The sequence below is a fragment of the Channa argus genome, chromosome 20, assembly GCF_033026475.1.
Source record: "Channa argus isolate prfri chromosome 20, Channa argus male v1.0, whole genome shotgun sequence".
Classification (NCBI taxonomy): Eukaryota; Metazoa; Chordata; class Actinopteri; order Anabantiformes; family Channidae; genus Channa; species Channa argus.
Genome location: NC_090216.1, coordinates 5,860,748 through 5,888,019, shown reverse-complemented (window position 1 = coordinate 5,888,019; position 27,272 = coordinate 5,860,748). Strand labels below are relative to the sequence as shown.

General features: G+C 38.0%; 2 protein-coding genes and 5 non-coding genes across 10 annotated transcripts; all 7 read right to left on the bottom strand.

The window, feature by feature from the left end:
• Positions 1-18: 18 nt before the first annotated feature.
• LOC137106253 (U5 spliceosomal RNA) lies at positions 19-133 on the bottom strand. Its single transcript, XR_010911912.1, has one exon. It is a non-coding gene; the product is annotated as a U5 spliceosomal RNA (small nuclear RNA).
• A 1,726-nt stretch (positions 134-1,859) lies between these two features.
• Positions 1,860-1,974, bottom strand: LOC137106256 (U5 spliceosomal RNA). The gene has a single exon (XR_010911915.1). It is a non-coding gene; the product is annotated as a U5 spliceosomal RNA (small nuclear RNA).
• An 807-nt stretch (positions 1,975-2,781) lies between these two features.
• On the bottom strand, positions 2,782-2,894 carry LOC137106251 (U5 spliceosomal RNA). The gene has a single exon (XR_010911910.1). It is a non-coding gene; the product is annotated as a U5 spliceosomal RNA (small nuclear RNA).
• An 861-nt stretch (positions 2,895-3,755) lies between these two features.
• LOC137106254 (U5 spliceosomal RNA) lies at positions 3,756-3,870 on the bottom strand. The gene has a single exon (XR_010911913.1). It is a non-coding gene; the product is annotated as a U5 spliceosomal RNA (small nuclear RNA).
• A 1,813-nt stretch (positions 3,871-5,683) lies between these two features.
• On the bottom strand, positions 5,684-21,898 carry LOC137105233 (alpha-N-acetylgalactosaminide alpha-2,6-sialyltransferase 1-like). Its single transcript, XM_067487106.1, has 14 exons — positions 21,758-21,898; positions 20,397-20,430; positions 20,204-20,312; positions 19,725-19,898; positions 16,295-19,549; positions 15,279-16,189; positions 14,776-15,085; positions 14,087-14,249; positions 13,031-13,193; positions 10,929-11,067; positions 10,742-10,845; positions 9,745-9,828; positions 8,915-9,014; positions 5,684-8,578 (listed from the first exon to the last, which is right to left on the bottom strand). Exons 6-14 carry the CDS (start codon positions 15,377-15,379, stop codon positions 8,369-8,371), a joined length of 1,374 nt encoding a protein of 457 aa, XP_067343207.1. The 5' UTR covers positions 15,380-16,189; positions 16,295-19,549; positions 19,725-19,898; positions 20,204-20,312; positions 20,397-20,430; positions 21,758-21,898; the 3' UTR covers positions 5,684-8,368.
• Positions 5,685-5,799, bottom strand: LOC137106255 (U5 spliceosomal RNA). The gene has a single exon (XR_010911914.1). It is a non-coding gene; the product is annotated as a U5 spliceosomal RNA (small nuclear RNA).
• A 1,538-nt stretch (positions 21,899-23,436) lies between the features above and the next one.
• On the bottom strand, positions 23,437-27,218 carry srsf2a (serine and arginine rich splicing factor 2a). Of its 4 annotated transcripts, XR_010911782.1 has the most exons (4): positions 26,673-27,218; positions 25,418-25,778; positions 24,411-24,503; positions 23,437-23,897 (listed from the first exon to the last, which is right to left on the bottom strand). XR_010911782.1 is itself a non-coding variant. In XM_067487107.1 (3 exons), exons 1-2 carry the CDS (start codon positions 27,026-27,028, stop codon positions 25,442-25,444), a joined length of 693 nt encoding a protein of 230 aa, XP_067343208.1. In that variant the 5' UTR covers positions 27,029-27,218; the 3' UTR covers positions 23,437-25,062; positions 25,418-25,441. The 4 variants fall into 4 exon arrangements, 3 of the variants coding, with proteins under 3 accessions (XP_067343208.1, XP_067343209.1, XP_067343210.1); XM_067487107.1 differs by having other exon boundaries at positions 23,437-25,062; XM_067487108.1 differs by having other exon boundaries at positions 23,437-24,503; positions 26,673-27,217.
• Positions 27,219-27,272: the final 54 nt, after the last annotated feature.

Genomic DNA, 27,272 nt, shown 5'->3' with positions numbered 1-27,272 from the left:
TATTTTGACATATCAGAAAGCCCCACACGTTGTAGGGCATCAAAAAATTGAGTAAAACTCTTGTTGTCCCTCTCCACGGAAATCTTTAGTAAAAGGCGAAAGATTTATACGATCTGAAGAGAAACAAGAGTGATCTGGTTAAATGACAACATAGTCGTCTGTCGCTTCAGCGTGGACACGAACTTCACTGCTGGTGCGTCATTACGTCTCTAACTCACACGCGGAAAAAGAAACTCATGTTTTAAACTCAGCAGCATTAATTAATGTAAAACCTGCTTTGGTCTTACCGTGAAACTTTCTAAAGTAAAAACAAAGAGGTAATGAACAATCTCGACTCAATTAAAAGTGAAGTCTTCACTCCCATCATGCCTTGCGTCAGACATAACAACATGAAAACTGTTCAAGCTTATTTAAGTAGAAGTGCGATCATTCACAAACAACTACTACGTCTCCGATAAAACAGTTCTTCACATTATTTGTAATAAGGTTAAATTAGTCTTTTAGTGTGATGCACGTTAAATGATATAAATGATTGTATTTATGAGCGCTCACAGACTGTGCACGTCTACATCACAGCGCCCCCCTGTGGTAGGAGCCTTTATCACTGGGTCTCATCTCATAATCTGTGCTGCAGTTTATCATAAATGTTTACTGTACTGTTAAAGTACAGTGAAATTTGTGGGAACTTAGATATTTAGAGCAAACGGGATGAACAGTGACACAGCAGACAACACTTTTGTTATTGAGACATTTGATTGAATCTGCACACATATGTCTGTAAATCTTAGTGCTAATAAGTGCTTTGTTTCAGATTACACTAAGGAAAGCAGTTTCCATTCTGTGCAATGTGTGCAAGAAAAAATTGTAATGTTTAATATATTAAAGAAAGCAATTCTAGACAACAACCCCCTGTGGTAGAACTAGTTTTCACAAGGTAAAATCCAAAAAAATTATCAATTACAGTTTTTGTCATTTGCTTAGACCTTTGTTTCCACTGTGAGGTCACATTTTCAAAGCAGTTAACACATTGGCCTAAACAGAAGATCACTGGCAAAAATTGCATTTTTTTTTTTTTTTTGCAGAATGCTTTTTACACCAAAACATTAAAAACATGCAACACCCAAATTTTCTCTCATACTACACAACTGGTGGTCAAACTAATACATTAATTCAATCAGTCATAGACAACAAAACACAAGAGACAGCTATCAGTATCACCTGGTGACTTTATTAGAAACACCAAACCCTGCTGCCCTCGACACCTACACTTTGTTTGAAACCCTGTAAAAAAGTAGTTTTACAAAGTTATATTTTGTCATGGCAAAAGTGATGATATCTGGTCCTAGACACTTCCAGTAATCAGTAAAGAAGCTTAAACATCCAGGATGTCGTTTAGGGTTTTTTTTTTAAATCTTGCAACAGAGAAGTACATCAACAGAGTTTCAAGTCTCCATCCTATGCAGGTCTAAACTTCCTTGGAGCAGTTCTGCAAACACTTCAAGAACAAACATGTTTATGAGACCAAGTTTGAACAACATTTTAAACATCCTTCAAAAGTACACTGAGTGCACGTTGCCATTATAACTAGGTAAAATGCTGAGAGTAAAATGTAATCATACCTGATTTTCAATCACATAATTTCTAAGTTTTTAAGTTAGAACTGTCAGAAAGGTGATACTTCTACTCTGTTTATGATTGACTTCAGAGTGGGTGGAGAAGTTGTACTGTAAGCATTAGCAGAAATGGTGCTAATGAGTTGACTTGTATTAAAGTGAACGTTTGTTTGAACATATCTGTTTACAATCTTAAAGATAATTGGTAGTCAATGATTCCAGATATTTATTATTTACAGGTCAGAAAGCCCCGCAAGTTGCAGGGCATCAAAAAATTAGGTATAACTCTTGTTGTCCCTCTCCACGGAAATCTTTAGTAAAAGGCGAAAGATTTATACGATCTGAAGAGAAACAAGAGTGATCTGGCTTTTCGTCAACACACTTGTCGACCGTGTCAGCGTGGACACGTACTTCACTGCTGGTGCGTCATTACGTCTCTAACTCACAAGCGGAAAAACAAAGTCATGTTTTAAACTCAGCAGCATTAACTAATGTGAAACCTGCTTTGGTCCCATAGTGAAACGTTCTAAAGTGAAAACAAATAGGTAATAAATAATCTCGACTCTATTAAAAGCAAAGTGTTCACTCCCATCATGCTTTGCGTCAACCATGAAAACATGAAGACTGCTCAAGCTTATTTAGGTGGAAGTGCGATCATTCACAAACAAACACAAATGTGTTCAATATATTAAAGAAAAAAAGACATTCTAGACAAACTGATGGATTACACCTTAATGCATAATTCTACGTGAAAAGGGACAAAGAATTTAAAAGTGCATCTTGACCAGACTTATTCAGACACTAAATATAGTACATAATTACAAAAAGTCACCTAAAATTTAATTATTTTTACTGTATTGCACCACATTTCATTTTTTATTCCATATTGGTCCCAAACCGAAAAGCTGTAAATGTGAAAATACAGAAAAAAGAAACCAAATGAAACCGATGTCATCGCTGTTTTATTGTAACAGCAGAAAGCGGCAGATATCAGGCAAAACAATGGAAACACGTGTTTCTTTGGGAGAGATAACACAATGAAATCTGAGCTTTTGTACAAATTTGCTTATTTTTGATATCTGGTGTAGTAGTAGTTTAGAATCTTTACTATTTCTCCATCATTTCACAAATCATAAAGCTGTTACAAATTTCTATTTACAAATCAGAAAGCCCCACGTGACGGAGGGCATCAAAAAATTGAGTAAAAGTCTTGTTGTCCCTCTCCACGGAAATCTTTAGTAAAAGGCGAAAGATTTATACGATCTGAAGAGAAACAAGAGTGAGCTGGTTTAGCGTCAACACAGTCGTCGACCGCCTCAGCGTGGACAAGTACTTCACTGCTGGTTCGTCATTACGTCTCCAACTCACAAGCGGAAAAACCACAATTACAAGAAAATGTCCTTTCTGCTCTTTTTTGCACTTGTATCTCATAAAATGTAAAGACTTTTCATATAGGACTTTGCTTTGATGTTTTCTCCTTGACAATATGTTTTCATATTGTTCAAACACAAAAAGCTGAAAATGTGAAAATACAGGAAAATAAAAACAAACCAAATGAAACCGATGTAATGGTTGTTTTTATTGTAACAGCAGAAAGTGGCAGATATCAGGCAAAACAATGGAAAAACGTGTTTCCATCGGAGAGATAACACAATGAAATCTGAGCTTTTGTATCAAGGTTTTGTACAAATTTGCTTATTTTTGATTTCTAGTGTGGAAGTAGTGCAGAATTTTTACTATTTTTCCATAATTTTACAAATCATAAGCTATTATAAATAGAGAAAAATATCCCAGTGCACTTGAAGAAAACTGCTTTACGCAGACAGACAACATCAGAATTATGACTTTTTTGGCATAATATTTGTTTCCCGCAGCCAATGTTTGATTTCAAAGCCTTCTAATACAGTGGCTCTGCCATGACTTGTACTTTAATAAGGTTAGAACAGTCAGAAAGGTGATAATTCTGTGTTTATTATTGAGTTCACAGTGGGTAGTGGAGTTGTACTGGAGAACATCAGAAGAAGTGGTGCTGACGACTATATTTAAATGTACGTTAACTTGTTTTGAAAGACTAATTGAATTATACTCGTAAATTGTACTACTTGGCTGAGAATATAGTAAATTTGTATTAACATATGAGAAAGCCCCACAAAATGCAGGGCATCAAAAAATTAGGTAAAACTCTTGTTGTCCCTCTCCACGGAAATCTTTAGTAAAAGGCGAAAGATTTATACGATCTGAAGAGAAACAAGAGTGATCTGGGATTTCGGTAACACAGTTGTCGGTCGGCTCAGCGTGGACACGAACTTCAATGCTGGTGCGTCATTACGTGTCTAACTCACAAGGGGGAAAAAACTCATGTTTTGAACTCAGCAGCATTAACTAATGTGAAACTTCCTAAAGTAAAAACAAAGAGGTAATGAACAATCTCGACTCAATTAAAAGCGAAGTCTTCACTCCCATCATGCCTTGCGTCAGACATGACAACATGAAAACTGCTCAAGCTTATTTAAGTGGAAGTGCGATCATTCAAATACGACTACTAAGTCTCCGACAAAACAGTTCTTCACATTTTTTTGTAATAAGGTTAAATTAGTCTTTTAGTGTGATGCACGTTATAAATGATTGTATTTGTGAGCGCTCACAGACTGTGCACGTCTACATCACAGCGCCCCCTGTGGTAGGAGCCTTTATCACTGGGTAAAATGAAATAATGTCATAATCGGTGACTTTGTTCACTTTAGCTGCAGTTTATCATAAATGTTTACTGCACTGTTAAGGTACAGTGAAATATGTGGAAACTTATATTATTTAGAGCAAATTGGATGAACAGTGAACAAGCAAACAACACTTTGGTGAATGAGACATTTCACTGCATCTGCACAATGTCTGTCAAGATTAGTGCTAATATATACTTAGTTTCAGATTAAAGTAAAGACAGCAGTTTCCATTCTATACAATGTATCCAAGAAAAAATTATAATGTTTAATATATTAAAGAAAAAAGCAATTCTAGACAAACGGATGGATTACATGTTATTGTGTTGAATTGGTCTATGTGGCATAATTCTATGTGAAAAGGGACAAAGAATTTGAAAGATAAGAAGTTCCTTGTATATATCAGACATCGCAAACCAATAAAGACAATCTGTTTATGATCTGTTACTGTTTTTCCAATAACAGCTAAACAAGTCCTGCCTTTATGGGGGGGGCACAAATTACCTTAATCTCCACTGATTCATATTTAAATATTGTAACATAGCAACTTGTCTGTTACCAGTCTAACTTTGTAAATATATTTAAATATTGTTTAAACACAAAAAAGCTGTAAATGTGACAATACGGGAAAATAAAAAGAAACCAAATGAAACCGATGTAATAATTGTTTTTATTGGGACAGCAAGAAGTGGCAGATATCAGGCAAAACAATGGAAGAACGTGTTTCCATGGGAGAGATAACACTCAATGAAATCTGAGCTTTTGTATCAAGCTTTAATAAATTATTATAAATATAGAAGAAAAAAAAAACAGTGCACTTGAAGAAAATAAAAGGTCTTTAATTAATCATATTTGGACATGAAGAAAATCTGCAAGCAACATGTTTTGCATAGCAACTCTTTAGGCTTGCTTCAGGTTCTTTGTCTCTACTACTTATTACATTTCCATATCCAGTAAAGATTATTTTCACAGACGTTCAATTTGGTCTCAGATATTTGGACCCCACCTTTTAAAGAATAGCATCTTTGGAAAACTGCCTTACGCAGATAGAAAACATGGGAATTATTACTTCTTTGGCATAATATTTGTTTCCAGCAGCCAATGTTTGATTTCAAAGTCTTCCAATACAGTGGCTCTGCCTTGACTTGTACTTTAACAAGGTTATAATTTCTAAGTTTTTAAGGTTAGAACTGTCAGAAAGGTGATAATTCTGTGTTTATTATTGAGTTCACAGTGGGTAGTGGAGTTGTACTGGAGAGCATCAGAAGTGGTGCTGATGACTTGACTTATATGCAAAAGTACGGAAAATTGTTGTCAAAGTGTTTTAAATTTCATTTATATTAACACATGAGAAAGCCCCACAAGCTGCGGGGCATCAAAAAATTGAGTAAAACTCTTGTTGTCCCTCTCCACGGAAATCTTTAGTAAAAGGCGAAAGATTTATACGATCTGAAGAGAAACAAGAGTGATCTGGCTTCTGGCAATCACAGTTGTCGGTTTGCTCAGCGTGGACACGTACTTTACTGGTGGTGCGTCATTATTTCTTTAACTCACAAGCTGAAAAACAAACTCATGTTTTGAACTCAGCAGCATTAACTAATGAGAAACTTTCTAAAGTAAAAACAAAGAGGTAATAAAACATTTCGACTCAATTAAAAGCGAAGTCTTCACTCCCATCATGCCTTGCGTCAGAAATGACAACATGAAAACTGCTCAAGCTTATTTAAGTGGAAGTGCGATCATTCACAAACAACTACTAAGTCTCCGACAAAACAGTTCTTCACATTATTTGTAATAAGGTTAAATTAGTCTTTTAATGTGATGCACGTAATAAATGAGTGTATTTGTGAGCGCTCACAGACTGTGCACGTCTGCATCACAGCGCCCCCCTGTGGTAGGAGCCTTTATCACTGGGTAAAATGAAATAATGTCATAATCGGTGACTTTGTTCAATTTAGCTGCAGTTTCTCATAAATGCTTACTGCACTGTTAAGGTACAGTGAAATATGTGATTTTTAATGCATCTGCACAAATTTCTTTATCAAGCTTATTGCTAATATCTAATATAATATGCTAATATAGTGCTAGTTCAAGTTCATGTAAAGTGTTCAAAAAAGTCCAACGTTTTATGCAAAAGAAATAAGAAATGTTTTATATGCCATGATGGTAGTGGAGACTTGATCAATGGCTGCTTACATAGCACTTTAATCCAAAATGCTTTATAACGTTGCTTCTCATTCACCAACAGCTATGCAGGGTGCTCACCTGAGCCATTGGGAGTAACTTGATGTTCAGTGTTTTGGCCAAGGACACTTTGACATTTAGCCAGGAGGGACAAAGAACTGAACCACTGACCCTGTGGTCATCTAAAGCTCAACAGTTTAGATTTCGAAGGCAGTACCTGAATTGACCACGACTCACACATGGGTCATGGTATTCTTAGAATTATTCTATGCAACATAAACACGACTCTAATCACAAATACATTAGTTCATCAAGAACTTAATCAGGACAATCTCATCTTTAGTGGCCATATTCAAGCCACTTAGCAAAGAGATTCTCTGTCCCACTGCCCCTGCATTGGGCTGAACCCTCATAACCAGATCATCACCACAAGGGGTTATGGATACCAACTACGGAATAGAGAAACTGTCAGCCATCTTTTCTACATGGATGACATGAAGCCGTATTCCAGAAGTGAATGAGATATTGACTTATAATGATCCACACTACTAGGATCTACAGCCAGGACATTGGAATGTCAATTGGGTCTGGATAAAGGTGGCAGGATTGTAACAATGAGAGGAAATGTAGTCAGAAATGAGGGACTGTATTATCAGAATGCGACAAGTACCTTTCGATCCAGATGCAAATGGGAACCATGAAGACACCACAAGGATGGCAGCAACTACCAAATACCTGCAGTCAGCTAGGCAAGTTTTGAGACGTCAGCTGACTAGGAAGAACAAAATCTGGGGGTTTGACACCTGTGGGTACCCTGCTGGCACAATGAGTTGGCCAAAAGAGGTGAGAGAGGACACTGGCATCAAGAAGCACCTTACAATATACAGAACATCCAGAGACATGTAGTATATATGTATTGTCTGATCCCTCACAGCTTGTTGAACAATTCATGCACATCAGTGACCCCCTGTGTTAGAAGCAGTTTACAATAGGTAAAATCAAATCAATTATCAATTAATAGTGATTAGTCATGATTTTTCAGTCCTTATCATAGTGGCACTTTATCGCAAATTTTAATTGCACTGTCAATTTACTGTGTGATTTGTGGGACCTTATATACCCAGGCGTGCAGCTTTTAAATATTTAATGCAAACATTATGTCCCGGATTAGGGTATTAGGGTTTTTTGAGGACCCAAGTAAGGAGACGGCAGGAGGAGGTTTCAATCTGAAGGGGGTTTATTGGGAGAGAAAACAACAGAAGATCACTCCCACCTGCAGGGCAGGAAAAGCCAGGCATTTATCAGTAATTCAAGATAAGAAAATACTTTCTTTCTGGACTATATAAAAGTAGATGTATAAATTAGTGTAAAAAGTAATATAAAGTACAAACTCCTGGTAATTTTGTACCATATAAAACTGTTATACGGTATCATATGTTACTATGATATTAATGCAATCCCATACAACCGTTCTATAGATTATGGGTTCAGCTTAGGTTTGAATGTTCATTCTTACCCTGAAATGCTGTTAAACTGCATTGAATAATAATGTTACTAGTATGTTAACATATAAACAAAAACAAAATAATATGTGTAGGAATGATGTAAAAAGAAATAAACACCATAGTAAAACATGTAATATTAGTAACATGTCAGTTTTTCCTTTAACCAGTCCACTATAAGTCAAACAAGGAGTTAAATCATGGACAAAAACCAGATAATAGCATCTATTTATCACAACCCCAACCCAGGCTCTATTATAATAATTATCTATATATGTGTAAAACCTCCTCATTTATTCTAGTGCAGTAAACAACATTTAAAAAGTAAGAACACTTTGGTTTTTTGTGTGTGTCAGTGAGGCTTTGGTGTTTCTTTCTCTGCGTTTGAGATAGTTCTTTGATATAGCTTTAATATTTTACTGTCGTGTAGTTTTTTCCATGTTTTCATCTCCAGGATGTAGTCATGGTTTGCGTAGAAAACAACATTGGTTTTCAGGTTCCTTTCAAAATAGTAGTTGGAGTACTTCTTGTAATCCTCAGTCATGAATCCATATGCAGTCACCTATTAATGACAGAGGGAGAGACCGTGGACGGTTCGGGATCAAGTCACAACAAAGAGGAAGTTGAGATTATCAATAAAACAGAATTAGGAGATAAAAAAATTTTTTTCTATAGACACACGCACACACACACGCACACACACACACACACACACACACACACACACACACACACACACACACACACACACACACACACACACACACACACAAACAATCATATATAATTATACATGTAAAGACAAATCAGATATTTATCTCAGTAAGATTTCCTGTATAACAAACTATCTACAGTGGATACATATTGACGATGTGGACAGGTTTAAATATTAACTCACTGTGTCACAGGTGTGCAGAGCCAGGAAGACAGTGAAAGCCCCATTGGTTGGTCTAACTATAGCCCAGTGTGAACTTTTCAGATATTCAGACTTTAAGAACCTGTGACCAGTAAAAGTGAATAGAATGAACATGCACATAAAAAAAAGAAAATGATTTATGCAACAAGGCAGATGATTTGTTCGTGCTAAAATTTGTATTAATATGTTATTGATTACAGAGTTCTTCAAGGTAGTATTCTGTAATTATTATTTTAAATTATTGTTTATAATGTATCATTTAAATTACATTATTTACAACTATTTTACAACTTTAAAAAAAACATTTATACATTGTCTCAGTTACAGCAGTTTTTATTGCTGACATCACCGTAAACCATAGTCAAACACAATTACTGCTGTTATCACCCACTTATATTACAAGTCATTTATGTACTGTAAGCCTCTTTTCTACTTTTTACCTTGGAAAAGAAAAGGCAGAATTCAAAATTTGGTGCTTTTTAAACTTGATTTTTAAGTAATTTTTACACCCCGCATAATCAGCTGCCTCTCTGTGCTCTGATCTTGAAAAGAACATCCTAAACTTTTCTGGCTATTAGTTTGGAATATCTTGTCTGAGACTGTTTCTGCTATTTAACATATGATTTGCTGTGGGGTTTCTTATACCCTTTAATGTTATTGTTACTTTTTGTTTTTGTTTGTTTTTAGTCCTGTTTTGTATATATCTTTGTATCAAAAGTGCAATACAAATAAAGTTATGATCACTATTATAAAACAGAAAAATTCCAAAAAATCAGTAAAAAGTTTTGTGTGTTCTGTAAAAGAAGTTTCACCTGTTTTTGACATATCTTAGGAAATCTTGATGCAGAACGTAGAAGCGAGTCTCATTATACTGCCCGGCATAGTACGTCCTCGGGCTGCGGAGTTAAAATACAAAAGTTAGTAGTAATATCGAAAAAAAAATGAAACAATGTAAAATAGGCTTTATTAGTTCCTGTTAATACTTTCTGCTGGAGCTTAAGAAAAAATTGGATTAGTACTACACAAGTTAAAATGTGTTCTGGGTATTTAAGAAGTAAATCTGGTGTTATTTATGTGGGGGATGTCAGCCTTCGAAGTGCACGTCAGTACACATTTGAAAATTGAAATGCCAGAGAATTATGTGTCTGAATTGTGCCATCATTCAAATATTTAGTTTTGTGATTGAACGTGTATGCAGCAGTTTCTGCCATGTTTATACACTTCCTTCAAAAGGAAAATTAAACAAAAGCTATATTTACATTTAATAATTCATTTGGTTTACAACTACACAAAATAGCTCTTATCTGTGGGTTGGTAAACTAATTATACATGTAGTATTAATTACACTAATAAAACTAAAAGTAATAAAATATACGTAAAGCAAGAGACAAATGGCTTTGCAGGTAAAATATACAGGGGCAAGTATAAACAAACCTGACTTTATTGAAGAAATATAAGGAGTTTCATTGCTAGTGTTTTTATTACAATATATGATAGACTTATATATATATGTAAGTGCTTCAGTTTCATAAATTAATTTAATACAGCTGTTGGAAAAGTTTTCATCCTCATATTTTGAAATGGCATTTGTCAACATAATATTTAACACACATTGTAAAAATATTGTTTCATCAGAAATTAAATTAAATTAATTAATTAATAATCACGACATCGATACATTTAGCAATGTTACTTTTCAAAACATTAATCTTTTTCGTTATTGTATGTATTAGTCCTGAGATCAGAATAGAAAATTTGTAAGAGCATGTTAACCGTTTTACTAATATTATATAAGAGGTAAATATTCACCGCTGGTTTAGGTATGCGCCTGAAGAGATTCTTTCTCCTCTGAGAAGACCCTTGAGCCAATTGAAATCCCTCATTCCCTCAGGAATCAGCACATATTTTATACCCTGGAGGATGACAGAGGAGTGTGTATGTTAGGAAGGAAAAAAAACATCACAATATTACACTATTGTTGTTTCAGTCTTAATACCTCATCATTGGGAACAGATTTGTATCCATATTTCTTGAAAAAGTAAAGCGACGAGGTTATGGAATGCGCTGTGTGAACATACACCGAGGTTTTGTTTCCTACGTCCTCCTCATAACCGTTGATGACTGCACCATTCATCCTGCCATACAAACAGATCCAATAATCAGATTGGCTTTAATATATTGACACATTTACATTTTTATTACCCCAAGCCATGTTTTTATTATATGATCAGGATATGTGGTTGTTATTAGATTGTGGTAAACTTACAAGAAAAACCGAGTGTTCTCAAACACAGGTGTCATGTAGTAAGCAAATAGATGAAAAAACACAGCTAGACAAACAGACCTGTATTTAACAGAGTGATACACTGAGATCAGGTGACGCATCATTAGCAAGAACCAACCAAAGGGATGGATGAAAGGGAATGTATGATCATGTTTATTACATGTAGGGTATCCAATTAGTTTTATGTTTATATGATACAAACATGATTCTTTTCAAAAGATGTTTTACAAGTAAAATACGACCATTCTGAAAACAGGAATTTCCCATATAATGTTACGAGCTGATGCTATGATGTATTGTTAGTTTCATAACAACAGTATTTCTGCACAATGTTTTTCAGGCAGAATGACTGTAAAATGGCATTTAGACCCTTCAGGTATGAATTATATGGAATAAAGTTGAATACATTTTGGTTAAAGTCTCAAACAGAACTTTTTTTTGTGTATTACTGGAATGTATATTCTCTGCATGAAATATGACCCACCTATTATCCTGGTAGCAGTATATCTGTTTAAGTAAACTTCGCATCTCTCATCATAGTTGAAAATTGATTACATCAGGGCAAAATGTGGCAGCAGTTATCAAGATAATGTGTTAAACTATGTTAAACATTACTGAAACAAGGTTTTTTTTTTTTATTCGCCTAAAGTGAATAAAAGTGTAAAGTGCCTTGAGACGACCTTGTTGTAAATTGGCGCTATATAAATAAAGTTGAATTGAATTGAATGAACCTTTGTTTTTGACAGTTTGAGGTTTGACTTGAGCTCTTTTAATAATCGTCACTAAATAGTTACTTTGTTTGCCCGGATAAAACATGTACCGTGTTTGGATTGAGTCCTACTGTTTGAGACTCCAAAGAAGAGTTGCATGCAATTAACTCTCAGTCACAGAACTTCAAACAAACACGGTTGGGATGTTTACAGCTGTGGCCTGATGTCTACATCGACTAACCCTCCTATAAACAACTTACACAGCTTAATGTTATATGATAATAAAGCAATAAAAATCTAAAAGACCAAAGGTCTTTAGAGCAGCTAGGTCTTTAGATTTAAGGTCTTTAGAAGACATATTATAAAGTCAGAGTCCATGGGGGAGTTCAAGGATTGTATATAGTGTACTCTGAAAATCTACATAGGTTGTGTTTACTCACCATGTGAGCTATAGGCACAATAAAAATAATTTGGACTCTGAGAGAAGCTGAGTTGGAGAGGATCTGTCCGTTGTAATAATTCCTATGTCAAATGTTTGTGGGTTCACGTGACTTTTAAAGCATCTGAATACAGCAGTACAGCAAATTTCTTACAATCAAATCCTATAAACATCTGGCACTCCCACGTTACAGAACAAACTGTACAATTTCTAGTCTTGATGTCATGATTCGTGTTCCTGGCAGTTTGAGAGATGTTTTTGCTGGCTGTAGAATAAATAGACTGCTAAGTAAATATGTGCAATAAAACAAATAGCTTAAAAATACAGTCAGGGATTTAAGCCACTGAAAATATTAAGATGAAAACACAAGATGCACCGCTTGGTGCCTTGCAGTGTGTACACAAGGCTTTGTTAATGCCACCCTGAAGGTCCTAGCTGTTATTTTAATGCATCAATGTACATAAATCATATCCTTTTGAGATCCACACCATTGCTAAACAACACCTTAGCAAATACATAATAAACTTGTGCTTCGTACCTGCCACATGAAAGCTGCCAAGAAAAAAACAGTAAAACAATATAAGAACAGGGATGAAACTGCTTTTGAATCTTTCCTGTCAAAACTTTACAGCCTTAGCTAAATAGTAAATGTACTTCTTTCTTACCGAAACACGTAATCGTGTGAATCAATCTCTTTTCCCATTCTGGAGCCATTGAGGATTCCTGCAGTGCCCACCACAGCACAACGCACACAGCCGCCACTGCCTGGCTTTGGAAGGAGAAGTGGCTCTTCAGGCTTTGGAATCAGCTTCACTGAAGCCATCACATCTGCAAATTAAGACCACATAAAGTCTCTAAACATACCAAACAGAAACAAGCATCATGACACGTTTAAGTGACCATGAGATTACAGTCGGCTTTCTCAAGCTGATTTCTGTCATGTAAACCTCAAATCGGATTTCCCCAGGTGGATTTCTCCTGTCATATCCCAGTGGTGGACAGTAACTAAGTTACATGAGTAGTGTACATAAGCACAATTACACAAGTTCTACTTTACTTGAGTATTTATAGCTTCCATCACTTTAAACTTCAGCTTCCCTCCTGTTTTAAATCTGATTAATAATATAAAACAGGAATCCTGACACTTTACTGATCCCCGTTGTGTTCACAAGCAGCATATGGAATAATTATCAGTACCAAACCAGTACTTTTTCTTTTACTATTTCACTATTATTTAATTTTTTTTTCAATACATTTTTAGTTTTAAATGATCTACATTTTGAATGCAGTACTTACTTATAACAGGGCATTTCAACACTGCAGCACTGATACTTTTACTTAATTAATGAATCATATTTTTACTGGAGGGCATGTGCATGACAAAAGACTGCAGACTGAGCAAGTAGCGGTGTGCGGTGGGTGCAGGAAATGTCTGATCGATAAACTGAGCAATGTCTCATTTTTAAACGTAGACCACCCAAAGTACAACTAAAGCTGAAACTAAGACAAAGTGCACCATATATTTTTCAATAAATTGCTTTCCACATCGTATTTTTTACAATTTACAATTTTACAATTTAATCTGCTGTGACTGTCTTCATTACAGTTAAAACCTATGAACCATACTTCCAATATAGGTCAGAGGTAGAGGAGAAATCAGAATACTGATCTGCTGCATGCATATGCAGATTTAACAGGGTACTCATAGTATAAACACCTACCATCATACGTATACTCCATAAAACCAAAAGGATTATTAAAGTGTGAAAGCCGGTTCCACTCGCTCATGTTGATATTGTCTTTGTGCAGATATAAACGTATGTTGGGAAGAAAAGCCTTCCTGAAGCTCTCATCCTTTGAGTTCCGTAAAGACTGGGCACAGGTCTGAACATGTGCATAAAATATGAAATTGTACAATTAGCACCAACAAAGAAATAACATAGAGGAATATTATTTAGAACGTGTTATTTGTCCATAGATTTATTAAAGCCCTCAGCTATCTGGTATATGCAGATGCAGGGAAACAACAACAATCAGGTAGATCAAACATGTAGACAAATCGAAACCTTCGTGTGAAATTAATCTGCTTTAGCTGTAAGATCTTTTAGATGTTTAATAGATTGTAAAAGGTAGTCACACAGTGCAGAACAATAAAAAGAAAAGCAAACAGAAACTCCAGGTCACACCAAAGACACACAACTGTTCACACAACTGTAAAGACATCCATCCAACCATCATTTTAACCGCTTATCCTGTCCAGGATCACAGAGATGCCGAAGCCTGTCCCACCCGTCACTGGGCGAGAGATGGTCTGAACCCTGGACAGGTCACCAATCAGCCATGCTTAGCCACTTGCATAAAGTTTTATAAATTGAATGGTTCCTGTCTTGTTCTGTCATCGAATGCTTACCATCGGTCTGGGTGATGAATCAAGGTTGTAAACATCTTCAAAATCCCACTGAGGAGACCTGCTAAATGACTTTTTGTAGAGGACAGGCATGGCAGTCTCAGCCTCACCTTCGTTTAAAGGCATGGAGGTTTTTATTTGATCCACTTTTAGCTTTGTCACCAGGTTTGTCTTTGTGGACTCAGCAATCTTTGCAGTATATGTGGTGTTAAACAAAGCAGGTGGCAGAGTCACGTTCCCTTTTTCCTCCCAGAATGTGGAGTCATTTTTAACTGCGCCTCGTTGTTTCCTTGTTGTTGAGAAATTCTTCTGGCTACATAAGGAGTCGGACAAAAGTGAGGAGGTGCATCACACAAAATTTTGATTAGATTTTAGTTTACAAAAGACTTTAATAAAATGCACTGTACCTGAATATACACCAAAGACAAATTAGAAACAAATTTACAAGAAAATTGCATATTATTTCCAATTAAAGTTTCTCTATTCAATATATAAAAACACCTTACCTGATGGTTATTGATAAAAATTGCGACGATAAAATTAAAAGTGCAATGCTAACTAATATTATACAAAGCAATAAACAGCTCTTGGAGGTTTGGACAGCCATCCCTGAGATGAAGACACTTCAATTAAATACAGACAAGTGCTGACTTCCCTCTTGGAATCTGTCCCCAGGTGGAAAAGCCACCTTGAATATTTGACACCTTGTCACCAAAAGCGATTGGGCAGGGCTACTGCACAGCTCCTACAATAAAACCACACTCTCTCTCACAGACACACGGACATTTACAATGATCATGTTTATTACACAGAAGAGATGTAATGTAGAAGTACATTTTTAGAATTTATACCTGCAACAAATTTAACAGATTCACTTTAAAAGGGTTCTGTTATAAATTAACACATCTTAAAATCATATTATAGTATAAATCTAACAGACATAAAAATAATGAAAAACCTTTCATTATCCTTTTTAGTCCTTACTTGCACATTGGTAGCTAGATAATTGTGCTCTGCAGTGGAAAGGGTCCTTGCAGCTGCTTTGGTTTAGTCTTCATGTGGACCGCAGTTTGAATGAAAGGTGACTGGAGGAGCAAAAAAAACTGTGCAAAAGAGTAATCTCTATCAAAAAATAAATAAGAGTAGATGTTCAGTAGACTGCACAGCTGTACTGAATACTGTGACCAAGTTTACTGAAGTGTCTGATGTACCGGAGAAGTCCTTAAGTAGCAGTAGCTCAAAGGTAAAACAGCACAATCAGAAGACAGATCACAAAATGAAGCGTTGCATCAGAGAGGAGTCCTAGATAGAGTAGAGTCTGAGCTGCTCTTCTATGTCTCCCTCTGACACCTCTCCAAACGTCTCCTTGTTGTCTTTCAGGAGCTGGAAGATGGCAGTAAGCTGCTCGCGCTGCACCCTGGAAAAACAAGAGAAAGCCCAAAGAAACATTGAAAGGTACCAGAAACAGTACAATTTATAGGGGTAAACAGCATATATACTGGTAAAACATATAAACACACACCCAAAGAAATCACAGCAGAAGCTGGAACTGGTTCCTCTCACGTAAAGCTTTTTTCCATATAAATTCAGGTCAACGAACTCTTCCAGTGATAAGTAATCCCTTTATAATACAAGCTTTTACAATTCCAAACAAGAGACTCACTCGACAAAGATTCAGTAATTCCGTGGATATGAGTCATCCAAGAAAATAAAAAAATACACACGGATACTTTAAAGATTTACCAGAACACAAAAAATAAAAACATACATAAATATGTACATAAATTACAATCAAGAGTTTAAAGATATGGTTTGATATAATGGGAAATATGCCTATTTTCTTTCTGGCTGAGAGATGACAGGGTCAATATTATTGGCATACATGTATAAAACAAGTGCAAAACACTGGTTGGCTTAGCTTAACATAACTACTGGAAACAGAGAGAAACAGCTTAAAGGCAGCACCTCTGCAGGCCGCCAAATAGGAGAACACAGTGCAAACACCACAGCCAACTAGCAGGAACTCCAGAATGGAATGGAATTTTAAAAATGGGATATCATCTATTAATCAATGAATTCTGTCGATGAAGACTATGCTGAAAAATAACACTTCAACAAAAATAAAAAGTTAAAATTAAAGAACTGCACTGTGCGTTTAATGCATGGCGAGATGATTTGACATTTTTGAAAATAGATACAACCAAAAAAAACTGAACAATGCATAGAAGACCATTGTGTTTTCATGTAAACTCCAATTCAACAGCTGGAATTAAGACTAAGACTCAATTTCTGATCTGATTTTGGCAGGATTTGACAGGAAGAAAGTGAACAAGATAATTTCTTAAAATGTCGAAGTAGTCCTTAAAAAGTAGATAAAAAAGATTTTATGAGTGTAATGGAGTCATGTGCCAATAACAATAGATGTTTATTGTCATTGTCATCAATAATAAGAGACAAGGGAGAGACAAGAGACAGGATAGGGTTACGATAAGGCAAACTGTTATAACCGTCAAATAAAACAGGTTGAGACACAATGCGAAAACAGAGACACTAAAGAGGAAGAACCCGTAACCAAAAGCATGATTAAACTATTAATCGAACTGGGCGTGCTAGAGAGCAAGATAGCACAACACAATAAACCAAATCTCAGACCAAACAGAAAAAGGGAACAGAGTCCAAAATATAAGAGTCAGGCAGAGCCAGAAGGCTGAGTTTCATCAGGGAGAAGACGACCAGGACCTGGCAGCAAACTGTTGGGAAAACTGGGTCTAAATGGGCAGAGGAACAGGTGAAAACAACGGTGATGAGCGGTGAAGCTGGTGTAGTAAACTGGAAACAGGAAGTGGGGAAAGGGCTACAAAATAAAGGTCCAAACCAGGAAGAGAAGAGCCAGCTCACGACACAAATATACCATCAAAAATAAAAGAAGATAAAAATATGAAAAAAATAAAATAAGAGTGGAATCCAATCATTGAGGGTTGTACAGACTTTTGTTGCAGTTGCCTCTTAAGTAGGGACCTTTTATTAGAGTATTGTGATAATGGCCAGGGGTCTCACTTATCTTGTCCTGTGTAGGACAAGTTCTAAATGTGTGCATAGGGACGATCTGTATGGAAAAGAAAACTGTGCCTGCACAGCTTCACATAATGAGCGATGCTAAATCTCAGCTGTTCAATAGCCATATGGCAGCATGGTGGGTCAGTGGGCAAAGCATCAGCCTCGGATGCAGAAACGTCCAGGATGAAATCCCAACCCATGCACCAAAAGTGTCCTTGGGAGAGACACTCAGCACTAGCTCAAGGACATGGGTTAAATGCATACAACAAATTTCACTGTGACATTTATATGACAAATAAAGCTTCTATTTTAGTCTATCTGTTGGTGCATGTGCAGGCTCATTTATGTACTACAAAAACGCCTCCCAAATACCACACAGCATCCTGAAAGTGCTACTAGCTTTTTGTTGTGGACAAAAGTAGCACATGAGAATCAAAATAACAAAAACATCAGAGACAAGTTTACAAAAAAATCTCATAGAGTCCTCAGTGTGAGCAGTTAGGAAAGTTTCAGCTCATGCACTGGAGTCACGGCTGTAGGTGGATATGTTTCTGCATTATTACCAGCCGTATCGTCTTTTGCTCTATAATGTTTTAACAGCTTCCACAATTCTTTAGTGCCTTAACAGTCGCTTCTACTTGGGAAGATGCTGAGACCGTGGGTGACGTGATGTGTGCAAGTCCTCATGAGCTTACCACCGTGGAAACGCATTAGCTAATAAGGGTGGATACATTTGATATCAGTACAATCAATATCAAACTCTGTCATAACACTGTCCAACAAAGTAGAAGGGAACTAAGTTCAACCCAGGTTAAAAATACCTATTCATACATCTGGTTACTGTTTAACACTTGTACAGTTTTATCTAAACATAGATAAAGACATTATAGGGGATTGGTGAATGGCAGATGTTTAACTTTCTGAGGTTGTGAAAAAAAAACTGAACAACACAGAAAATATATATTTAATGCAGTACCACAGCTATACATTTAATAAGCTAGATAATCTTTGTTCGATTTTTATTAGTTTCACATTTTACCTGGCAATTAAAATGACTGATAGTTTGTAAATAAAATATAATTACAGATTTGTGGAAATTGTCATTCATGCGCTGGGTTTATGCACAAAACTGCTTTAGAACAAGTGATAAATGAGGACCCCAGCAGTGAGAGTATGTAATAACCAGGTTAATCCATTGACAACCAAACAAAATAAAATATATATTTTTTTTAAGGCATAGACCTTTGTCCATTCTTCTTAATTCACATGCTGCAGAAACATTACTGAGTAGTTTCTAAAGCTGTAATCTTCTCAGCAGAAGTGTGATGTTACACTGAGACCACCTTGTGGCAAAACAGAGCAATGTCCTTAGAGGATTAACTAACACTTCCATCAGTCTGGACAAGTAAAGACCAAATCAACACCTTCTGTGACGCCTGAGAATCACACATTTAATGTGGAATAAAAGGGCAGCGGGAGGTGGGCTTGCGGGGACTAGTCAGCAGCACTGAAGTAACATCAGTCAATTCATGGCCACTTGAGCTGATGAGTTCAAAACTGTGAATTTAAATTGGCCTGAACCATGGCAATGGAATATTGTTCATACAATGGCCAGAAAGTGACTCCTCTGGGGCAAATGGGTGAGAATAACTCATACTTTACCACATATTTGCTCCTTTTTCAGGCCTACAGACAGTTAAATTCTCTGTTGAAGTGTATCCTGCAATGATAAGAGCAGGGTATGGAGACACATTATAGAAAAAAAATGTAGAAACTTGGCCACAATTACTCCAACTAAAATTACATTTTAAATATAAAATGTAATTTTAGTGATGGAACACTTGTGGTTTCTTTATGTCTCATGTCATTCATCCTAATGCCTGGCAGGGACTCACTTTCTCCTTAGTGTAGTCTAAAGCCAAGGAGTGATACAGGAGCTAAACAGGGAAAGCTCCGATTGAAATGCCAACAGCACACAAACACGTGAAGACGGAACAGGGAAGGTTACAGGAAGGAAGAACAGGAGGACATACTGGACAGTGGAAAGAAAACAGTGGACACAATGGAACCTAAAGTAAAACAATAGATTTTCAATTATTATTTGGTTAAGAAAAACCTGTTTCAATGCATTTTTGAAGCATTTTGGGGAAACATGGCACTGTGTATGCTAGTTCCTTAATTTGCAAGCAGGACCCTTCCAGTGGTTAAACAGTGCATTGAAGCGATAGCTAAAAAGACAAAGCAGGTGTTGTGCTGTGCCCCAAAATTGTCATCATAAATGGCCTATATCTATAAAACATTAGTAATTTCTATAAACCATAAAGATTACCTTATATAAACACTGTTGTTACCCATATTTACATTATTCACTAACCTCTGTTCCTCTTCCAGCTCATCTTTGGACATCATCATCTGCAAGTGATGGGATCGTGCCTTGCCAGGGACGTACTTGAAGGAATTGTTTGCATTTGATTCCACATTATCTGATCAATAGAAACAGTGATTAGAAATAAATACAAAACCCTTTTTTAAAAACGCGTGTTGTTTTCACTTTTAGAAGTGCTCACCGTTGATCCCCGGGCTCTCTGTGGCTTCTTCAGTCTGGGGGTGAGAGAAAGCAAACTTTAGGAGGTCCTTATCAGAGAGCCCTATGAACGACCTACGGTCCGATGAGGTCTCGGATGATGAGTCTCCCTCTAAGCTCATATTCCTCGATCCAGGTCTGGGGACAGACAGGCTGGATGTGGAGGAGGAGTGGTCAACTTGTGTTGCCAGTTCTTCAGTGTGAGGGTTGGCATGTGCCTCATCCTGTCAGAGAATTAAGGGGTCAAATGAGGGCAATCACATTATTATTTTTCACAGACTTTTTACTCCTTAATATGTGTGCATATGTCGTCTGCAGGCAAGACCAAATTAGAAACTGCTGTACAGCTATGTATCTCTAAATAAGTACTTTAAGTCTTTGTGTTACCAGTATTTCTCACCTCTCCTTGATGCTGGTGTGGGTTACACTTCACATGGGTGTCGCTGATGGAAAAGTGGAAATTATCTTTTTGTGCTTTTTCCCCTCAAGTGCTTTTTTAACATAGCTTTCCCTGTGCTTTTTTGTCCAATGTGCTCTTCCACAGGCAGAAATCCAGATATTTCATAAAAGCTACATGGTGTAACAATACACCAATGTGCCAATGTGCTCTTTCCAAGAGTAAAGTCAAATGTTGTACTTTATAGTCCACTACATTTATTTAGGATTGACATTATACATACATAAACATAATTTAGTCAATCTTTTGCTTGTTTCCTCGCTTAATGAAATATTATTTTGTCCACACATCCAACTCTGAGAAGCTAAAAGCACAACATTAACTATTGTAGCCCTAGAAATATCAGCTTTTTGATTATGATGCACTGCAATAAACAGTAATGCAACACATATTTGCTTCTTATGAACCAGCTACATTGAAATACTGCATTCATATTAATGCATCATGCAACTACTTCTACTAAAAAAGTAGAACTTTGCTGTAATTTATATTTTATCAAGTTTAAAAGAAAAACTAGGATTAGTAAAAAAAAAGGACAATACTTAATCTATCACTCCTAATCTACTTGTGCTTTACTTGAAGGTCTGACTATTTAACTAGTGGGAGAATGTCACCATTTTTCTAAATCTTCTTCTAATTTGTGCTCTAATAAATTCCTTTTCTGTCTCGTCGTCGCATGATTTACTTTATTTGTCAACTAGTAGGATATTCTTTGGGTAAAGGATCTGAGCGCTCCTTCCACCTTTGACTGGTCACGTAAACACGGGGATAGTCAGCAAACTGATTTAGAAAATTACGTAACGAAAATCCGTTTCCCAGCTTAGACCGAGCAAACCACTTTGCTCTCGGTGGCACCTCGAATGACAGATTACAGCACACAAACTTACTGAAAGCACAGATTTCACCACATCCCAGTGATCGTGCGAGCTGCCGCTGATCTCACACCAGTCGTCCGCGGTCTTCTTCTTTTTGTCGGGAGCGTGGCCGTTCTGCTTCGGGCCTGACTGATCTAATCCTCCGGCAGCACCGTGTCCTCTGTGTCCGAAGTAGCTCCGTGCGTTTGCGAAGTCGGCTGTAGCAGAACAGCCGTTAAACAGCGACGTCGCGACCACAATGGCGAGAAGCGTGAAAATAATAGCCGATAATACAAAAGTTAGATCCATGGCCGTGCAGCTCTGTTGCCCTCTATTTTGACTCCTTTGCGTTCACTTTTCTTTCTTTTTTAAGCCTAGTCAACTGCATTCACTCCCTTGTGATAATCCTTCCCAAACATCAACGTTAACGAGCAGCATTTACGGGATGTTCGACAATCTCATCTCTGTCTAGGACGTCACGTCCTCCGGTTACGCCCCCGACTACCCCTCCGTGTCATCCTCCAGACTGCCGGGCAGAGCTGCTCAGGTGGGCTGGCACGGCGCCCTGCAACGTGATGGCTTCGTTTGTCTACGTGCGTCGTTAATCCCATCAGCACCGAGGAGATTGAGATGGTTTGTGACAGAACCCGTGTACTGAAGGTGCACGAGAAAAGGTGTTGTCACCTGAGGACTCACTTTCCAATCAGTCGGCACAGGGGATTTAATGTAGACACCAAACAATCAGCCTTATCTGCCGAGGACGCTAACACACACAAGGAATTCGCTTCTTTTCGTTAGTAGCTCTTCTTCTTCTTGTAAACAAACCCAGACAAAACAAAGACTATCAGCCACCCACAGACAGAAAGAAGGCAAACCAGTGACTTCAGTGTTCCAGAGTCTGGTGGTTTTGGCAGACCGAGCCCCGTAGCGCCCGTCAGAGGACCGGGATTCTGAGTGAGCCTAGTAGTTCGTTACACTGGTGCTTTGATCCAGCCACAGGCAGTAGCAGCCGTTCTATACGTATGTTAGTGTTTAACATACCAAATTAAATTTTACATATCGTTAAACGGAAAACAATGTATAGTTGTCATTGTTCAAGATACTACTTAGTTACCCACTTACTGCCAGGTGTAGGCTGTGTGAACTTTATGCTTCGAATAGGAAAAAGTGGCGCCATCTGGTGGACAAATGCAATTTTAAATACTATAGAACAGTAGTCCAATGAGACTTTTGTCGTTATTAATAAATAAAAACAAACATCAGCTATATTCATTCCACACAGCCAAAATGGTTTGGGAAAATAAAAATCCGGATGGCACAAAAGACCTTAGACACTTTCTTGGGGGGGTCCCCTCATCTTATCCTGCGAGTTCAGGGTCACCACAGTGATTCATTTTGTCTGCGTGTTGATTTGGCAGGTTCATGCCTGATGCCCTTCCTGAAACAGCCCCCAGTGTACATTAGTTTGTAGAAATTAGTCTTGCATTTTTGGACTCCGATTTAACATTGCAAAAACAAATTTCTGGGGTAAATATTTTTATGGGTACTGCAACTGCTGACAGCAGTGACAAACCATACTGAACTCCTGAAGGATTGGGTTGGAAAATGTGTATGAAGTATATACACATTATACTATACATCAAAAGCAATGATAAAGAAAAAGGGCACAAGGAGAAGAGCATAGAATAGACATGACCAAATCCACTCCGGCAGCATATTTACAACATTTATGTTTATTAGCATCCACCTGAAGCAATACAAGACATTTGAGACGTTCACAGAGGAATGCAATACAGAAAAAGTATTCATTAAGTCAGCCAGAACTACCCTTTACACCCCTCACTAAGGGTCACATTGGACCCAGTTTCAAAAAGCGAGCAAAACCAGTTTAACAGTGGACAACCACTGAGAGAAAAAAGGAAAGAAGGGAGAATAAAGAGAAAAGGAAGTAGAGAATCTGTATAGCACATGGAGGGAAAGACAGGTCACAAGACAGGAGAGGATGGATGATCTGCCACACTTGTGAGCTTACAAACCGGCAAACAGCAGCGGAGGGTCGAGCCCCGGAACAGCGCCGGGCACTCAGCACCGCAACACGCCACACCATGTCACCACCGCACTGCACCGCATCTTAACAGCTAACCAGCATTACTCAACTGCTACACAACTGCGCCTAGTGCACAAAAGATACACAAGAAAGAGGGTTAGAGTCATAGGAAAGCAACTTTAACCAGACAGAAGATAAAAAAAAAAAAAATTAAAACAACAAAAAAGAAAGAAAAGAAAAAAACAAACTGACAAATAAAGATGCACTGCAGTATCTTAATTTTCATGTTTTGCGGCTATTAAGTAAGCCTTTTTTTTTTTTGCAGAAAGTGGTGCAACATATCTGTAAAAGAAATGAACATTCAAAAGCACTATTCTCTTCATCAACTACAATAAAAACTCTCGCGTATCCATCTGGAAAGATTATTAAACAAGGGATTTGATTAAATGGAACCTACTTTAATTCAAAACAGAATTTATTAACAAGTACAAATTCAATGAGAGAAAAAAAAAATCCAATTTAAATGAGAAAAACAACTTACAAATCTCTTCACCAAGTGACATGAAAGTTACAGGATTTTTTTTGGGTAGATTAAGTCAAATTAAACACTTAAAACATTTCAGACCAAGTTCCAATAACCTTTCAGTCTGCATTCAGTGGTAATAGTGGAGTCCACTTGCTCAATGTGAGACTTGTCCTGGTGTCCTCAGCAAAGGCTCAATCGTCTGAGACCTGAAAGGAAAGACAGTACAGTGTTGGCAAAAGCAAAACTAAATAACTCCTGCAGCTGAGCTGATTATTTAAAAGCAGTATTTCCCCTGACAATAACCTTTATCTAACTGTTTTTTTTGGGCATAAATTGTCTTGTACTATACCCGAATTCCTAGTAATTTTCACATTGTTTTACACACCTCTCTCTGTTCCAGTCCCAAATGACTAAAACTATTAAGACTCTTACACTCGGGCATATTTGAAAAACAAACCTCGGTGTCCATTCCCTTTGTGAGAGGCGGAGGAAACCACAGGCACGGGCGGGAACAGTGCTCAGTGCATCTGCCTGTGATTCCTGTGAACGTACCTCACCACACCACCTCATACACCAACTGACAGCCCGAACCACCGCCATGACGACCTGCTCCATAGCAACCACCGTTGCCTCGGTGACCTGCTCCTTAGCAACTGTCATCGTTCTCAGCAACAGGCAGGTCACATGGGCGGGTCACACACTAACTGCTTTCTTACTGCCACACCCCCATCTCCTCCTCCTCTCTTTGCAAACAGGACTCCGCAGCTTGGAGGAAAGAATTCCACATTTAGGTGAACGTTTTGATTGAAGCACCCCTACCTCCCCTTCCCTCCCAAACATACTGTCATCACCCCCATTTCAAATATGTGCTGTGGCAGACCACTCGAAGCCACTTCTCTTGTCGTCTGTGTAAGCTTTATCTTTAATAAATGCACACGCAAGATAAGGCATACACAGAGCTAAAAGTGTAAACTTAATACAAATCCAGTGTTATTTTATAAACAAATAAAAACATGTTGCTGGTGTGCAAATCCTTAATATTTTTAAATTTAAGAACACCCCAGAGATGCCATCTACTAATCAACAAGACAATTATTAATACACCCTTTCCCCTGAATACCGTCGAATTGTATCCGAGCTTGGGTTAGGACTCTGCTCCGTTGTTCTCTGGAGATTTAGGCCTACTCTTGGATTTGGACCTGGACCGGGACTTGGACCCCCGGTTGGAAGCTGGAGTTCGACTCCTTGACTTGGACCTGGATCGCGACCGAGACCTTGATGGAGACTTTGACTTGCTTCTTCTGGGGGTTCTGGACTTGGACTTTGACTTAGACTTGGACTTAGACCTGGACCTTGACCTAGACCTGGAGTAGGATCGGGATCTGGAGCGACTGTGGTAGTGGCGGCTCCTAGATCGGGACCGACTTCTGCTCCTGGAGCGGCTGCGGCTACGTCTGCGACGACGGGGGCTGGCTGAACGGCTGTAAGAGAGAAACACTTCAATTACATGAGCAAGCTTAAATAAAGCACAGACCAACAGCAACATGCCACCATCTTTAGTGTATAAAGAAGTTGTAGGCCTTTTTGGTAACTCCATTATTAGGTAGTCAGCAACTATACAAAGTGCTACAGGAATAAGTCCTAAAATCCAGAAAACACTTATGTTTGCACTTCCAGTCCCCTCTTTCCTAAACTTATGGGTTTTGTTTTTGTTTAAAAAAATAAGGTCTGTGGTACATACAAGGTCAAGAGATTTCCCCTTTACTATATGATCTAAACTTAATCAGTACTTATCTAATCATACTTTTCTTCGCTTGTATGCCTTGAATGAGATGGATCCTAACAGACTACACAGATAAATCTACTCCCTAATCTACCTTTACAGCTTTGTTGATAGTTCCCCTCGTTAATTAGTTAATCAGATCACTACAAGAACAAAAAAGTGTTTTGCATTAGATTGAATATTGTTGTTCTGCACAAAACGTTTAAGTACAATAAAGTTATGTCTGTAACGAAGTTTGTTATTTGACAATAATCCTAAATTGTCATTGTCAATCCCATAGGACTTTTTTGTTTTGGCGAACAGGGAGATGCTAACTTCCGGGTTGGCCTACAAAATTCGTCATCGGCCCGCCACTCCACTCCAACTAGTTAGCTACGTTTAAAGCAGTTAAGCTGCATTTAAAAAACAGAAAGCTCCTCCAATATTAAAGTGCTATTAAAATGGGGAAAAAGTTAAAGTTAGCTGATGTTAGATGGAAAAACAACAGGGTTTTCAACCAACAACGGCAACCACTCCTTAAGTGAACCATGTGCTCGTCTTATCTTTTGCAGGGGAAACCCTAACTACACTACACTACACCACTAAACAATACCTCCTACTTCGGCGTCCGTACCCTCCATATCTGCGTGGCGGAGCACCTCGTCGGCTGTACATCGAGTCTGGTGGTCGTCCATAACGGGCCATCTGCACCCGGAGCTCCCGGCCGTCGAGCAGTGCTCCGTCCATAGCGTCCATGGCGTCCTCGGCGTCGCGCTTATCGAGGAACCGCACGAAAGCGAAGCCTCGGCTCTCCTTGGTGTATCGATCTCTGGGGATATACACATCTCCCACGCGGCCGTACTTTTCGAAAACTCGGCGCAAAGTCTCCGGCGAAGTTCGGTAAGTCAGGTTGTCCACTTTGAGAGAGGTCATCCCCTCAACGTCTGGCGGCGGCCTTCCGTAGCTCATTTTCTTCGCCTGCAAGCGACAGCTCAAAGCCACTTAAGACGAAAATTGCTGGTTCGTACCGTTTGCTAAAACGGTTACGTTTGCTTTACAACACTTCAACTGACGTCTTCTATTCGACTTCTAGCTTATTTCGTACTTATTGGGCTCGACACGACGTTCCAACCGCGCTGCTTTCACGTGAAATGGCGGCAACAACCTTTCCTTTTCCCTTTTCTTTGCGCCCAGGTTAGCCTGATCTAATTGG

Excerpts from the sequence above, each read along its gene's own strand:
- srsf2a (XM_067487107.1), bottom strand. The coding sequence starts at position 27,028 with ATGAGCTACGGAAGGCCGCCGCCAGACGTTGAGGGGATGACCTCTCTC. Across the intron at positions 25,779-26,672 it reads TACGGACGCCGAAGTAGGAG|CCGTTCAGCCAGCCCCCGTC; the intron begins GTATTGTTTAGT and ends TCTCTCTTACAG.
- LOC137105233 (XM_067487106.1), bottom strand. The coding sequence starts at position 15,379 with ATGGCTGTCCAAACCTCCAAGAGCTGTTTATTGCTTTGTATAATATTA. Across the intron at positions 15,086-15,278 it reads TTTTTATCAATAACCATCAG|CCAGAAGAATTTCTCAACAA; the intron begins GTAAGGTGTTTT and ends CTCCTTATGTAG. Across the intron at positions 14,250-14,775 it reads ATTCATCACCCAGACCGATG|ACCTGTGCCCAGTCTTTACG; the intron begins GTAAGCATTCGA and ends GCACATGTTCAG.